Source organism: Acyrthosiphon pisum, chromosome A1, assembly GCF_005508785.2.
Source record: "Acyrthosiphon pisum isolate AL4f chromosome A1, pea_aphid_22Mar2018_4r6ur, whole genome shotgun sequence".
NCBI classification, from domain to species: Eukaryota; Metazoa; Arthropoda; class Insecta; order Hemiptera; family Aphididae; genus Acyrthosiphon; species Acyrthosiphon pisum.
In genome coordinates, this window is record NC_042494.1 from 68,177,832 (window position 1) to 68,193,071 (window position 15,240).

Here is a 15,240-nt window from a genome sequence, read left to right on the forward strand (position 1 = left end):
TGCCCCAACGAAAAAGGACGTAACTCACTTTTGCGATATTTTTTTTTTTTTTTTCAAAGTGGTTTTACTGGTGTTACTGGATTTCCGACGAAGATCGTAGTAACTCAATATTATTGTTCACAACGTCTTTGTGTGATTAAATACAACAATCAGCGTTGCCGGACAACCAGAAGAACAGTAACACCACATTGAAAAAAAAAAAATCGTAAAAGTGAGTTACGTCCTTTTTCGTTGGGGCAGGCGATTTGTTTCATCAAAAACTACATAGGAATAATTAATAAATATAAATATTTAAAAATTTCTTGGGAGCTAAATTATAATTATGCCAAAAAGTTTAATAATTACTTATTTCTGATACAAAGGTATTTGTATTTTAAATTATACAATTGTATGTTATTATGTATCTTAATATATACCAGATGTAGTTTATTTGATTATAATTTATAAGTCTCAGTAGAAGGAATTAGCTATTGAGAGAATAATTAACTGGTGTCGCATTACAAATACATATTTAATTAAAAGCTACCTTCTCAATATGTATATTAAATATCAATATTCTTACACGTAGAATGTGCTTTAGAATTAACTGTTTTTAATAAACTTCTGAGGGTTGAGCCAGGTCCACATTCAAAGGTATCGGGGAAATTTGACCCCACTGGACGTTCATACAGTATGTGTAATGTCTGTTCCCACTTCACAGGTTTGTATATTTGTTTGGGTAAATTTCTAAACACTTGAGCGCTGTTCTGATAGCGTTTTCCATCAATATTAGAGTGGACAGCTATCAGAGGTTCTGCTATTTTTATATTATAAAGTGCAGCTGCAAATGGTTCAACAGCAGGGCGCATGAGGTCTGTATGAAACGCACCAGAAACATTTAACCTTTGCATCTTTCTAAGATTATATTGTTTTAAATTGGATTCCAAATACTTTAATGCCTAAAATAAATTATAAAAAAATCAATTAATATTGTTTATACATTATGTTATAAATAAATTCGGTTACAATATTATAAAATTGTAATATATGTGAATTGTGGAAAAAAATCCTCAGTATAAAAACTAATCCGTTTTAATATTATGTATATATAGCCTAAGTAATAGTTAATAATAATTTAAATTATCAATAACATATTAATAAAGCCTAAAACTTATAAGAAACAACATATTATAGAAATATTCACTATTATAAAGAAGAAAAACTCTATTAAAATACAGTGAAACTTCTAGTGATGCACAACAATATAGTATTTCAATATCGGAAAAATTTTACCGATATCAATAAGACTAAACTTTCAAAAGTATTTCCATATCCATATCAAAAATCAAAATCAATTTATGGCAATTTGAAATACATATTTTCTATTTTTATAAGTTTTGACAGTGAATCAATTGCAAAGAACAATTAAACACTAATGATAAGCAATACGATAAGTCCTCTACAATATCCGCGCACAGCCGTTACATTTGGATTTTAACAATTAGTCTCGTTTTTTCCGTCGTCTACGTCAAAAAAGTAAAAACTTTTTTTTTAATGTAAGGAAATATAAATTCTAAAAAAAAAAAATAATCAATAAATGTTGTATTTAGTTTTGTATTCAGTATTTTTAGTTTCCAATATTATTAAAACTTTTAATATTTAGTTTATAAATTATATCGATATATTGTTTTTCAATATTGATATCGTTTGTATTTCGATATTACAATATGATATCGAATATCGATATATGTGAACCGATATCGATAGTTGAAAATATATCGTTGTCCATCACTAGAAACTTCCATTCGACAAAATAGTTTTGAGAACCATAACAAAGTTAGAACCAAATGTATGTAATTCTATCGAACTAATTTCTTTATAATAAAATTTTTATGCTAATAAATAAAGAGCAATTATTTTTTGTTGTTATAATAGAAACAGCGATTTTATGTCTTTATTTTTTTTTTAATTATAACCATTTTGAACGATACACTAATAAGTAAAACAATACTGAACCACAAAAGATTATATATTATTTTATAAAAGTTTCTATAATAATTAATATGGTTGCTATTATAATTTTGTTACAATAAATTATGTTTATATAAAGTAGGAACAAGTTTATTATCTCAAATAAACAATTGTAGATATTCATTTAGTATGTAATCTACTGAGCAAACATTGAGTTTAGTAGGTGACCTACCTATATTATCGGGTTTATTATGTGAACTAAGTGGCATAATTACGGGGAGGTAAATGTTTCAATCCCCCCTCACAAACATGAACAAATTACACCACTGTATTACCTACCAAGATGATTATCTATATTATGTACCCAGTGGCGTCGAAAACGTACTTCAAGTAGTTAAATTGAACTGCCTTAATAATGGGCGGATGGGTAAAATAATAGAGCATACTTCTTAGTATTTCTGCTATAATTATATTTAACACAGATATGTCGTTATATTATTTATACATAATTAGTTGAACTAGTTACACAGCCGTTTGAAAGGGTGGGTGGTTTAATTGAACTATTTGAACAGCCAGTTTTAATTTCATTTGGCGCTACTGCAGGTACCAATCTATTAACAAGCAACTAGCAAGACACATTTTTTTTTTTAAAAATTAAATTAATTTTGACATATTGCTATAATAAGTATGTGTATTCACTATTCATACATATTTTTTTAGTGATATTTTGTTTGGTTGATTTTGACATTAATAAATAAAATCCTGTATTATTTTATATTTGTATTACCAATGATTATAAATACCACAGATCGCTCACTGCGGTACAAAATATTCTGCAATAATTTACCAGAGATCCTAGCGCTTAAAACTTAGTGAAATTAGTTACACTAATTAGCGCATTTAACTAATAATAATAAAATAATAAAATATCATGATTTTTAATGTGACTGTTAATTACCGGTTTGGTAGGTCTCACACTAAACGCCTACTAATACCCAATTGTGTAACAACCTAGGAAAAATACTCTTAATTTTCAGTGGCATCATTTGGGGGGGGGGGGCGGCAGTTTACTATTTACAACAACCTTAAGTTGCCACATTTACCAACACCATCCCCCTCCCTTAACTACTATGGCACTATGCTATGAGAATCTGAGTGAAAAAAATGTTTAGTCGGAAAAGCAGTGAAAAGTTGCCCTAGTCCAATAAAATCTGAAATGATGCCACTGCTAATTTTATACATAGTACTTATGATAGTTACCTATAATATAATGTATTGTTAAAATAATAATAATCATTTAAGAAGTATAAAATTTAACACGTTGACTGCCATATGGCCGCTGGCGGTCATTTGTAAATTTCAAATTGTATGTTTTTGTGACCGCCGGCGGCAAATGAATATGGTTTTATATTCTTAACTTTTCCATGGCGTTACAATAATGCACCCAAAAAAGTGCCGTGGCGTAGTGGGAATCATTACAAAATTTTTGATGTAATAAATTTATTTTTTTTATATTTTTAAACTTTTTTGCAAATACGTAGTATAATATACAAATTTGGAATGACACTGAAAAATATACTTGGCGTACAGATGATGCATAATCGTGTGACCGCCGGCGGCCGGTGGCAGTCAACGTGTTAAAAATGGATTATTTTTCATACTAAGGATTTTTATCTAAAAATCAATTTAAATACTCCTTACTTCTAAATGCCCAGCAACTACTTTACAATCAGGATTCAAATAGTTTGATATAGAACAAACAGGTTTTTCAATTCCTTTATCCAGACACCAATCTCTGGCCATTTTCAGACCATAATTTAATTTAGAATCAGGTTTTATGTAAATGTTTGCCATTCCACCTGGTTCAATTTCTGACGCATAATGCATGGCTTCAGCACGTATTTTAACTAAGCTAACAGCTGAAAAAAATCAAAGAATTTTATAGAAAAATTTCAACAATGACAATAATCGTTATTTATTACCTTGTTCGAAAGAAAAACACCCAGCAAATGTAAGCGCAGCAAATTCTCCAATACTGTAACCAGCAACAGCCATACAATTTTCAATGGCACTAGGTTGTTCTTCTTTTAGTTTCTCAATGGCACCCAAAGAACACACAAGAATGGCTGGTTGACTATAGATGGTCTGATCCAGTTTAGATTTTGGTCCTTCCAAACAAAGTTTTCAACAGATTATACTTCAGTATTTCACTTGCCGCATTGAACATCTCTACAACTGAGGAAACACTAACAGATTTTTTCCCATACCCACAAACTGGGTACTTGGCCGGGAAACATCAGTATTGACGTTTCCTTGGGGTCCACCTTTGGTCGTAGAGCGTGCTGCGCTTGAGACTGATTTTTGTGGGGTACATATGAACCTGGTTGTAAAAAACGAATAAATTAAAACAAATATTGTTCTGAATATGTAATTCTAACCTTTTGGGTATGGGGATGTTGTCCAGTTTTCAGTGTCTCCAACAACAGATGACTCTTCTGGAACTGTCCCATCTTCCAACAATTTTTTTATGTTTGTTTCATTCATGTTTTTTGAATTGTCGATGACTGACATGTGCCTTATTTGTGTACTGTGATTTGAATAATTCGAATTTGACGAAGCACTGTATAAGGTACTTATTACACGTTTAGAGGACATCTTTCGAAAACAGCAGTACCACTGCTGACACTTTACAATGGACACCATAGTGTTCTTAAAATATGTTCTTCAAACCGAACCAAAAGTTAAAAAATAAAACGGAGTAAGAACTAAAAACATTCGAACACACAAACAAGTTAAACCATTTAAGTTATGGAAATTAATATATAAATTATCAAAATATACAAATACTCAAGCGATCTACTATTGACTATTGTCTATTCGTCTATTCTACTAAGTATTGACCACCACAGAAAAGAGATTTAACTGACCATTGACACTAAAACTGAATAATAATCCGTGTGTAAAATATTATAGTGATATCACAGAATAAATATTCTGTGGTGATATCACAAAATTTCGTAGCATGTGAGCACGATTAAAGATATAATATATTATCTTTAATCGTGCATTTGAGCGACGGGAGTTGGGCAGTTGTCAGAAAATTGATAAGAGATTTTTCTGATTCCATTTGAAGTATTGCCAACGTTTGATAAAAAAATGTTTGTACAGACCATAGATATATATTATTAAATATATTATTATATATAATAATATATTATAATATATAATATATAATAATATATTTAATAATATATATCTATGGTACAGACATTATCATTATCAGAAAATAAAATGTATCATTAATATATTTATGTATTGTAATTTGTAATTATTCATTTTTTGGTAATTGGTACGTCGATTTGAAAAAACTGTTTAAGATCTTTATTTCAATTATTTTAATTTTACATACAATGGAGCATTTGATTGATCATGATTATTGTATCTTACCAAGTAAGAATATTGTATAAAGTATTAATATTTAAGAAATAACATTATTCTCTCTATGATTTGTAGTTGTAATAATTTTCTTTTTTTAATGGAAAATACATTAATAAGAGTTTTTGAGTAAATATGGCATTACTTTGGGATCTAATATTATTTAAAACTGCCTGTGAATTTTAGAAAATTGGTTATCATAATATCTACCTAAATGTACGTCAATATTTAGTAATAAAATATACATGAACTTAATGGTTATTTTTTTATTTAGATCAGATACGTTTTTTAGAAAACCAGCACGTTACCGAATTCCATCAAGTCTCAAACAATATGAAGGTATATATTTTAAAATACTTATACCTCGCCTGTAATTTATAAAAACCTTCTAAATTTGATAATAAGTACACTATATAGCTATTGAAATAAAATATCTTTTTAGATTCGTTCTGGTATTCCTTCTAAAGCTAGAGAATTGAATACTCAAGCAATTGAAAATTTCATCCAACAATTAGTTGTTGACAATGAACATTACAAAGTTCAAACATTTTTACGCAGAACAGGCCATAGAATTGATGGATATATTACTCAACAAATTGGCCCATATCCTAGTAAATAAACAATATTTAAATGATGAATGACAGTAGGTTTGTTCATTAATGATTAACAATTACAATTTCTAGGTGAACAAGAACTTCTGCTACTAAACGTCGATTACGAAAAAAATAACAGTATAGAGTACCAACAGAATACTAGTTATGAATAGAATGGTTAGATTGAAACCACGGCTATAGATAGTATGGTTGCCCATCGACGTATGATTCTTATACTTGAAAAGTGTCTACCGAAATCACGATTAATCACGATATCTTTAATCGTGACCGAAATGAATCTCTATAATCAGTATTAAAGTTAAATTAAACAGCTGGAAACTTAAACACTAGCGCTTATATGTCATAGTGGCTATCACGGAACTACAATTTACATTTGAAAGGTAATTGCATTTAGAATCTACAACAAATAAGCGCTAGAGCGTAAATTTCCAGCTGTTTAATACTGATAATGGAGATTCATTTCGGTAGACACTTTTCTAGATTCGATGGGCAACCATACTATCTTTAATCGTGATCGTGATTGAAACCAAGATAGTATCTTTAGCCGTGATTGAAACGGAGAATTTCAGTTGTAGTCCGCAGAGTTGTTTATCATTAATCATTATCATAAATGTTTAAAAATAAACGATCGCCGCTGACAATGACAATAATAGTAATATTATATTACTCAGAAATAAACCTAATATCAGTTTAAAAATATTTATTTTTCTTACGATATTCTATTTTTATAGCACTATCGTAAATGACCATGTTAATTTTCCCTGTGGGCCTCCACCTATGTTTATGTTGGATCCGCGACAATTTAGCGCAGTCATTATAGCGCACGACAATAATTGAATAATGTTCGTATTCTGAATAGGTACCTAATTTTTTTCGAATAATAATTATTGAAAAGTATTCTTTGAATACTGGTTAGGTTCAACACTTGTTTAATGTCAAAATTGGTATGTACTTACTATCTGAAGAATGTAGGTAGGTACCTACCCAGTACCCACCCTGGACAATTTTGATTATCCTCTTTGACTAATTATATATTGTAAAGACATTCGAAAATTGGGATTTTTATACAATAAAATAGTTTTACAGGATACGTGTATAGTATGTACTAACCTCCATTGATATTGCACTAAATTATTTTATGCTAGTTTAGTCTAGTTTAGTACACCGTTTATGTTTGGAGGCCTACTCGGGTCTACACATTGTTTTTTTTTGCAGAATAAAATATTCACCAAATAGGAATAGATTAAATTTAACACAATTAATTTTTTTTATATAAATTATTAGCAAATTAGCTAAACATTTTTTTTTTATATTAATTTGGGGGGCTATAGAAACGTTTCTCCACCCCCCCCCCCCTTATTTCCAGATACTGAAGTTTAAAATCAACGCATTATTCCGAGTACTTATCGTGTACACGGACACACAAAAAAAATATTAAAATATATAAAATAAAAAATAAAAAAACAAACATCATTGTTAAATCAATACATTCATCGCTCCGCTTAGAAACTAAAATGTATTATGACAACTAGCATTTACAAAAAAATATTTTCTTTTAAATTTTATAAAAAAAAAATAATTTTTTAAAAAAAACGCGGAATATGTGAATACATATTTTGTATATATTATACAAGGTGTACGAGTATTAAGCATTAAATTATGGCACAAGCACATTATTTTTTTTTTACGTTGGTCACACTTAAAATGCAAAAATTATTGTATCTCTATCCTTATCAATTTTCTGACAACTACCGTATAGATAATATTATCTTTATCTATTATATTTAGCTTAATATAAAATTACGAGTGATGACGATTAGTGACGAGCCTTTAAAAAAGAACTAAGTGCCGGTGATACTGACGAGTATGTAGTTTAATCTAAAAAATAAAAACCTTTAAGCCTTTTAAGAGTAATCGAGTAGAGTATACGAATTATGTAATACATACATACATGTGGACATGTCTACTATATAGACATGTAGTATTGTAGTCGATTTACTGGGTCTGCCACCGCGACAATTAAGATGATCTTATTTGTATCATATTTATAGTCGACCATTTTAACAATATGTTTAATATTCAACACCGATATTGAGTGATTCAAGCTATGGATAGAGTCGTTTTTGGATCAATAACCCCCATGAAGATCATGAACAGAACAAAGCCTATTGTGTACATTTCTGGGCCATCGTGAAGTGTTACATTATATTAATATATTTTATTGTTAAAATAAGATTCTAATCTGTAATCATGAGGTGTTTAGCTCTGAAGTTATTCCAAACCAATGGGGTAATGTACAAATATTATTCGGTGATCTTTATATTTTTGTTTGGAGCACTATCTAGCATATTTCTTAATAAATACTGGAACTACACACCGTACGTTTACGATCAAACCAGACATCTGATTGTACGTCGCCCGTTTTCAATTATTGATTATGATGATCATGAATATGTTGATTCCAATCAAAATGCTCATGAACTAATCATCAGAGAAACAGATGTGGATGTTGTGTGTATGTTGAAACAATGATTCAATCTGTTTTCATGTATATTTAATATTTTCATATAATTTACATTATATAGCTGATCAAGATAATTTGGAAGCTTTAATGTCACTGGTTGCTGCCAATGAGATGAAATCGATGGGTAAAGGTGAAAAAGCATTGAAACTTATAGAACATGGTATTGCACTTGCTCCAAAAAATCCTGACTTATTAAATGGCTATGGTGAACTTATTGAAACGCTTCGAGACGACATATTAACAGCCGATCAGATGTATTATCAGGTTTGTTAATAAAAATAATCTTAGACTTTTTAATTTTTTTTAAACATTTACTATTTTTCAACAGGCACTTATACATAGTCCAAAACATAAAGAGGCATTGATAAATCGTAAGAGAACTCAAATTATTGTTGATGATTTGGATTGGCAACAGCTCAAGCGTATTGACGAAAAAAGAGATAAAATGGCTTTAATATCAGATTCTAATATGGCTCTTAGAAGAGCAAAAAAAGAAGCATATTTTCAGGTACCTAACAACAATTTTATTTCAAGTTTGTTAAATTTTTCAATATAAAAATCTAGCGGGCCGCAGTGCTAGGAGAAAGCAAAAAAAAAAAAAAGGTCCTTCAAATTTACAACATTTTACAACATTTCACGCTTTTTAGCGGACATTTTTCAAATAATTACTATAAAACATGAAATTAATAGTATAATAAAATTATATGAAGTAATTTGAAAATGTAGCCGCGGGCCAGATAAAAAAGGTACCTACGCGGGCCGCCAGTTGCCCATCCCTGGTATACAGGATATTTTATTAAACATGCCCAACCCATTTCCATGTTTAAATTATGCATATATTGAAATTTTAAAATATAGTTAAGACAATATTTTTGAATACTTAGATTTTTCACAACATTTAAGGAGTATCCTGTAGTAACACCAACCTTGGTTTTCAAATGAGAATCTATATCTTTTAATTTGAATTGTGAATCATGATTTTTCTGAATATCTTGACATGTTGTACCTAATCGAAATGTGAATAGAAAAGTTTCTGACTAAATACTAAGGGTAATAGTCTACTATAAAGATATTATTTACATTTGTTTTGTTTTGAAAATTATTGGGTGAAATATTAATCCATTACCATTGTGTAATGTGTATTTAGTATTATCATAGATTAAACATACATACATAGCCAACGGCTGTGTAGAATTTTAAATCATGTTCTTAGTGACAATACATGGCTCCGGTTGAGTCGGGTACGGATTATCAGGTACAATGCTATGATATTATGTAGAAAACGTCTAGCAGCGTCATCTATTGTCACCAAATTTTTGTTTCGTTGACTATCTATATATGTTAAATCTATGGTGTTATTAAAAAAATTGTCTGAATAACTTGATAAACTTTTGAAATTAAAATAATGTAATATAGTTATCCCTTAAAAAAATGTATATAGTATATTACCTCCATAAACGAGACCTAAATCCCAGTTACTACTCAAACAAAATATCTAGTCTTAATTCTTGACAGTCTCACTTGGGGACCGCACTTACTTGCCAAATGTAAAGTGCTCAATCTCTGGCTTCGCCTATTCAGACCTCTACTCTGCTCTCCTGAGACCAATATGACTCTACAGTATTAAACAATGGAACTCAGCTAAACTGTCTAATACAAGCATTCCAGTCGATATGTCTACGGTTAATTTCGGGATCTCCTTGGTATATTACCAACGACTCTCTGCATAAAGAACTTTGTGTTCCAACATTAAATAAACTTGCTTCTCTCACCTACATCAAAACCCACAAAACATTCCATGCCCACACCAATCCACTAATCAATAGTCTCACTTCCTCTCAAATTCCTAACAACACACCCATATGCCTGAAAAGGAATTGGTATAGGAATCTATTTTTTATTAACAATTAAAATCGCACCCAGGGTGCCGCCAATGGGCCTCTCCCCTGTCCTTTTACTTATTCTTGTATTTATTTTATCTAATTTGCTTATTGTATTACATAAGTTCAAATTGTAAATACAATTTCTTTTAAAATAGTAATAAAAAAAAAAAAAAATAAGTAGTAGGTATGTTAGTACGAATATGTTTTCTTCAGTGTCAATCGTTAATTTTTAGAAGACAATACTGTAAAAAAATACCTATAAAAAAATTATTCATGTTTTTAGTGTAATTGCATATATTTTTCTAGTAAACTGGAACCATCCATTAATATATATATATATATTTTTTAGCACATTTACCATACTGTTGGTATTGAAGGAAATAGAATGTCTTTATCAGAAACTAGATCTATTTTAGAAACTAGAATGGCCATTGGTGGTAGAAGTATTGCCGAACACAATGAGATAATAGGTTTAGAAGCAGCTCTTAAGTATATAAATGCAACATTAATCCATCGACTTGGTAGTATATCTGTTGATGATATTTTGGAAATTCATAAACGAGTAATGGGATTTGTTGATCCTTTAGAAAGTGGAGTTTTTCGTCAAACACAAGTATGTATAACAGTAGTATTCTATGAATACATTTTTTTTAATTATTTATTTTTTGTTGGTATTTGTTTCTTTAGGTATTTGTTGGTGGTCATGTTCCTCCAGGTCCATCTCATATTGGAACGTTAATGGAAAATTTTTCTTTATGGCTCAATTCTGAATCTACTCTCAGACAACATCCTGTAAGATTTGCAGCTCTGGCACATTACAAATTAGTACATATACATCCATTTACTGATGGAAATGGACGAACTTCGCGTCTGCTCATGAATATGATTTTAATGCAAGCTGGCTATCCACCAGTTATTATACCAAAAGGAGAAAGACATAAGTAAATTTATTATTTTATTATTCATATTTAAAAAATATCTTGTTTCAATACATTTTTTTAAATGAGTTAAATTTTTCTTCTAATAGGTATTATAGAACTTTGGAATTTGCGAATAAAGGAGATATTAGACCATTTTTAAGGTTCATTGCTGAATGTACTGAAAGAACATTAAATCAATTTTTGTTGTCTACTACAACAGAATTTTCAACTGACATTCCAGAATTAGACTATGATAATATTATTATAAATGAATCATAATAATGTCCCAAATTTGAAAATTTATCAGCCAAATAGTCTGCTTGTAGAAGTTTAATACAAAATCAATGGTTTAGTCTTGTCTAATAATTATTATATTGTAATATTTGTGTACTGCAGTAAGTATTAAATATTTTATTTAAAAGTTTCTATAAATATTTTATTTTAATTTTGGTTTTTTCGATTATCATATTATTTTAATTTTTGTTTTTTGAATAAAATATTATATTTTATGTATATTAATTTAAACATATTATACACTATAGTAATAACTGGTAATACACTTACAACTAATAACAGAAAACAAGAAAAGTGAAAATATAAACGATTTTAAAATGATTCACATTACCTATATTCTGTTACAAAAGAGAACAATTACTTTTTGTCATCATGAATGGTTTGACTAGCACATCAAGAACCAAGTGATCACGCTAACAAGTAGAGGATTTTCCACATTTTTCTGGCGGGGGTGGGGGGTCCTAAAAATAATATATATTTCAAAGCCACCTATTATTTTTATTTTTATAAACATATTATAACTGTTGAAAAATTAAAAATAAATATTTAACTATATATTATTTCAGTATATTTGAAATAGGTATATAAATAACCTTATATTAATATATTACACTAGTGTATATAATATAACATAAATATTTATAGTTTATGGAGGGGTCCAGTACCCCTGGACCCCCCCACCATATATACTAAACCCGCCACTGACGCTAACACCGGTTAGTTTTTGGAAAATGCACAGCACTGAAAACAATTTGTCAACTGACTGATTATTCTTTTGAGACAGGGTATAGGTATCTATTATATAACATTGTATGTACACTAAGTATTATAGTAAATTTACTGTTCATTTTATGATACACATTTTTAATCTTAATACAACTTTATATATAAGTCTTTAACACGTTGAGCTCCTCTAGAAATGTCGAAGCATAGCCCGGGTCGCCGCACCAAAAATATGTTTTTACGGAAAAAATAAATAAAAATTAACAAAAATAAAAACCAATTATATTGTAAGCTTCTTGAGACAGTACCTGATCGTCTACAATATATTTCAAACGTTATCTCATTGCCATCAGAATTATGATTCATAAAAGCGAATTAATATTTGTCGACGGGTAGTCGACACCGGCGACCCGCGAAATGTTACCGATGTCGACTACCCGTCGACCGTGGCATTGAACGTGTTAATGACTTGGTAATTAGTTAAACCCAGAATTTCAAGTGTATTGCTCTTATTTATTAATTAATAAATAATTATATTTTGTAAGAAAACAAAATTATATAAATAAGTATTGTTTTTATGAGTTATTACTGAAGTTATAATTTTAATGTATAAACATTAAACAATGATTTTTTGATAAACTAATTCTATATTGACAAACATAATGTGTACATTAGATTATTATTTATTATTTAACATTCTTTCCATGAATCTTAGAATTTATGATAAATATTCATTTTAGGTACAACATTTTTTTTTAATTTAAACGAATATTACTCTGAAAGTATAGTACTTTTAATTACAGGTCTGAAAATTAATTGATATTTGTTGTTAATCAAAACCTTTCTATACTATTAACTATAGTTAAGATATACTTATTAGTATACTAAATGTTTAACTAATAGATAAAATTTATTCTTATGATTATATTGCCTGTGATACATTTTTCATGTTAACCGTTACCTATTTGATTTATTATTTCATAACATGTAATATATTATTTAATATTTATTGTTGATTAGTTTTAAGTTATATTTGTATCCATGTTGAAATATGTAAACTATTAAATTAAAAAATTAATTTTCAAAAAAATAGCATTGATATTTGTTTATTATTTATTCTATGGAACTAGACACTAGTGTCTTAAGAAATAATATAATTTTGGAGCGATACACATTACAGATGGTTTAAGCAAAAATGTATGAAACCTCGAGGGCTGGAGAAATGTCTGCACGCTTCCCTTCGGCTTTCAATCAAAAATCACATTTAAAAAATTGTTCTTTCAAAACACAAGTGTGCCATTTCTAAGCGCGTAATTTTGTAATAAATTATATCTATACTAATGGTAATATAATATTATATTCAATAATCAATGTACATTGTACCCTAAGACCTATAAACTATGAATGTACGTATGTGGACATGTGGTTATGTCAATCAATGTGTACAAAAAATTAATTTGTAATTAAATATTACATTTATGTTCATCGTATTTTACAGCTGATAGTTTATTGTTTATAGGTCTATGGTGTATATTGTTACGAGTATAAATGTATAATAATATAATATGCTAAGTAAATTGTAAATGTATATTATTATTTATTCATCGATTTATAACGTTATAACTTTTAGTCTCCCAATACAGACACAAAAAAAAACACACGTAGGTACAATTATTACATACAAATATACAATTTCAAATTATATTACCTTTAGGCGCTTGGATTAGCATTAGCTATCAGAGTGAAAAAACCATACAATTTTACAATATTATGCTGCATTTTTAAAATATAAGTTGCTTTTATTCATTTAAATTAAACTGATTTCAAAAAAAGGTGGGTAAGTGGATGTCGCTCTGCTGTACAGTATTTTACAAGTGGGTCACTGTATAATGGATAGTATTAAATTTGAATTCAATGATATAATATCACTGTATAAGAAAAACTATTCTGAGTGGAGATGGTTTGTCAGTTTAGGTATTAGACATACCTATTATAGGTATACTTATCTATAGGATTAAAAAAAAATTGACCTATAATAGGTAGTAATAATAAATTCCAAATTAATCATACCACAATATCAATCAGGTAACGCGTTATACATCAACAACAAACCGTGGTACTATCATAGATATAATATAATAGTATACTTTAGAAGTTTCAAGTACCCATAAATAATATTATACAATCATTACAATCATAACAAAATAACTAAAATAGTTATTCCAGGTTTTTAAATATGTAATTTCGTCCAAATTTGAAATTAAAATTACTATAAAAATAAACTGTGCTTATGTATTTCTTAGAATTTTTGGCAACAGAATTAAAAATGTACGTGGAATCTTGTTTTACATTTTTAATCCTTAGATATAAAAATTGAACATTTTATAAATTTTTAACTACGAAATAATTATTAAATTTTAAATTTGATAAATTTTGTCAAAATTCGATCTTTAAATGCTTATAAAAAAAAAATTGTGCTTATGTATTTTTAATATTTTTCAACTGCTATTGTAACAATATATCAGGAGCTTTATATTAATATTTTACACTTTTTGGCCCAATAGATAAAACTTTATTGATATTTTTAGAAAAAAAAACTAAAAAAATTGAAAACTTACAATGTCCGTAAACAGCTCAAAAAGAGTCAAATTATTTCAAAATTTTATCGTATATATAAAATGCTAATATAAACAACCAGTGAAAATTTCATGTATCTAAAGTAATTCGTTTTAAAGTTACACCAAAAACCAAAATCAATTTTCTCGAAAACAGATTTTGCGTAAAAATTCCTGTTTTTCCTTAATTTTTCTTTTGTTTTTCACGGCGCTTTTGAAAACTATATGAAATTTCAAATTTTGACCTCCCGAATGCACCAACTAGATTCACTTTCCCATCAA

General features: G+C 28.6%; 3 protein-coding genes across 3 annotated transcripts; 2 read left to right on the forward strand and 1 right to left on the reverse strand.

Annotated features, from left to right (window-relative positions):
- Positions 1-4,226, reverse strand: LOC100159339 (probable malonyl-CoA-acyl carrier protein transacylase, mitochondrial). The gene is made up of 4 exons (XM_029487415.1): positions 4,186-4,226; positions 3,933-4,118; positions 3,652-3,869; positions 1-938 (listed from the first exon to the last, which is right to left on the reverse strand). Exons 2-4 carry the CDS (start codon positions 4,003-4,005, stop codon positions 543-545), a joined length of 687 nt encoding a protein of 228 aa, XP_029343275.1. The 5' UTR covers positions 4,006-4,118; positions 4,186-4,226; the 3' UTR covers positions 1-542.
- A 1,010-nt stretch (positions 4,227-5,236) lies between these two features.
- Positions 5,237-6,257, forward strand: LOC107882956. The gene is made up of 4 exons (XM_016802168.2): positions 5,237-5,400; positions 5,660-5,724; positions 5,828-5,996; positions 6,069-6,257. Exons 1-4 carry the CDS (start codon positions 5,361-5,363, stop codon positions 6,149-6,151), a joined length of 357 nt encoding a protein of 118 aa, XP_016657657.1. The 5' UTR covers positions 5,237-5,360; the 3' UTR covers positions 6,152-6,257.
- A 1,519-nt stretch (positions 6,258-7,776) lies between these two features.
- On the forward strand, positions 7,777-11,733 carry LOC100166191 (protein adenylyltransferase Fic). The gene is made up of 6 exons (XM_001943748.5): positions 7,777-8,514; positions 8,585-8,787; positions 8,852-9,031; positions 10,756-11,019; positions 11,094-11,347; positions 11,434-11,733. The coding sequence occupies exons 1-6, from the start codon at positions 8,250-8,252 to the stop codon at positions 11,603-11,605; spliced, it is 1,338 nt and encodes a 445-aa protein (XP_001943783.2). The 5' UTR covers positions 7,777-8,249; the 3' UTR covers positions 11,606-11,733.
- The last annotated feature ends 3,507 nt before the right edge of the window (positions 11,734-15,240 follow it).

Bases quoted from the DNA above. Each gene is read 5' to 3' on its own strand.
- LOC107882956 (XM_016802168.2), top strand. From the start codon at position 5,361: ATGGAGCATTTGATTGATCATGATTATTGTATCTTACCAA. The intron at 5,401-5,659 runs GTAAGAATATTG...TTTTTTATTTAG, and splicing joins TGATTATTGTATCTTACCAA to ATCAGATACGTTTTTTAGAA. The intron at 5,725-5,827 runs GTATATATTTTA...ATATCTTTTTAG, and splicing joins AAGTCTCAAACAATATGAAG to ATTCGTTCTGGTATTCCTTC.
- LOC100159339 (XM_029487415.1), bottom strand. From the start codon at position 4,005: ATGGCTGTTGCTGGTTACAGTATTGGAGAATTTGCTGCGCTTACATTT. The intron at 3,870-3,932 runs GTAATAAATAAC...GATTTTTTTCAG, and splicing joins GTGTTTTTCTTTCGAACAAG to CTGTTAGCTTAGTTAAAATA. The intron at 939-3,651 runs GTAAGGAGTATT...AATTTATTTTAG, and splicing joins TAGTTGCTGGGCATTTAGAA to GCATTAAAGTATTTGGAATC.
- LOC100166191 (XM_001943748.5), top strand. From the start codon at position 8,250: ATGAGGTGTTTAGCTCTGAAGTTATTCCAAACCAATGGGGTAATGTAC. The intron at 8,515-8,584 runs GTATGTTGAAAC...TACATTATATAG, and splicing joins AACAGATGTGGATGTTGTGT to CTGATCAAGATAATTTGGAA. The intron at 9,032-10,755 runs GTACCTAACAAC...TATATTTTTTAG, and splicing joins AAAAAGAAGCATATTTTCAG to CACATTTACCATACTGTTGG.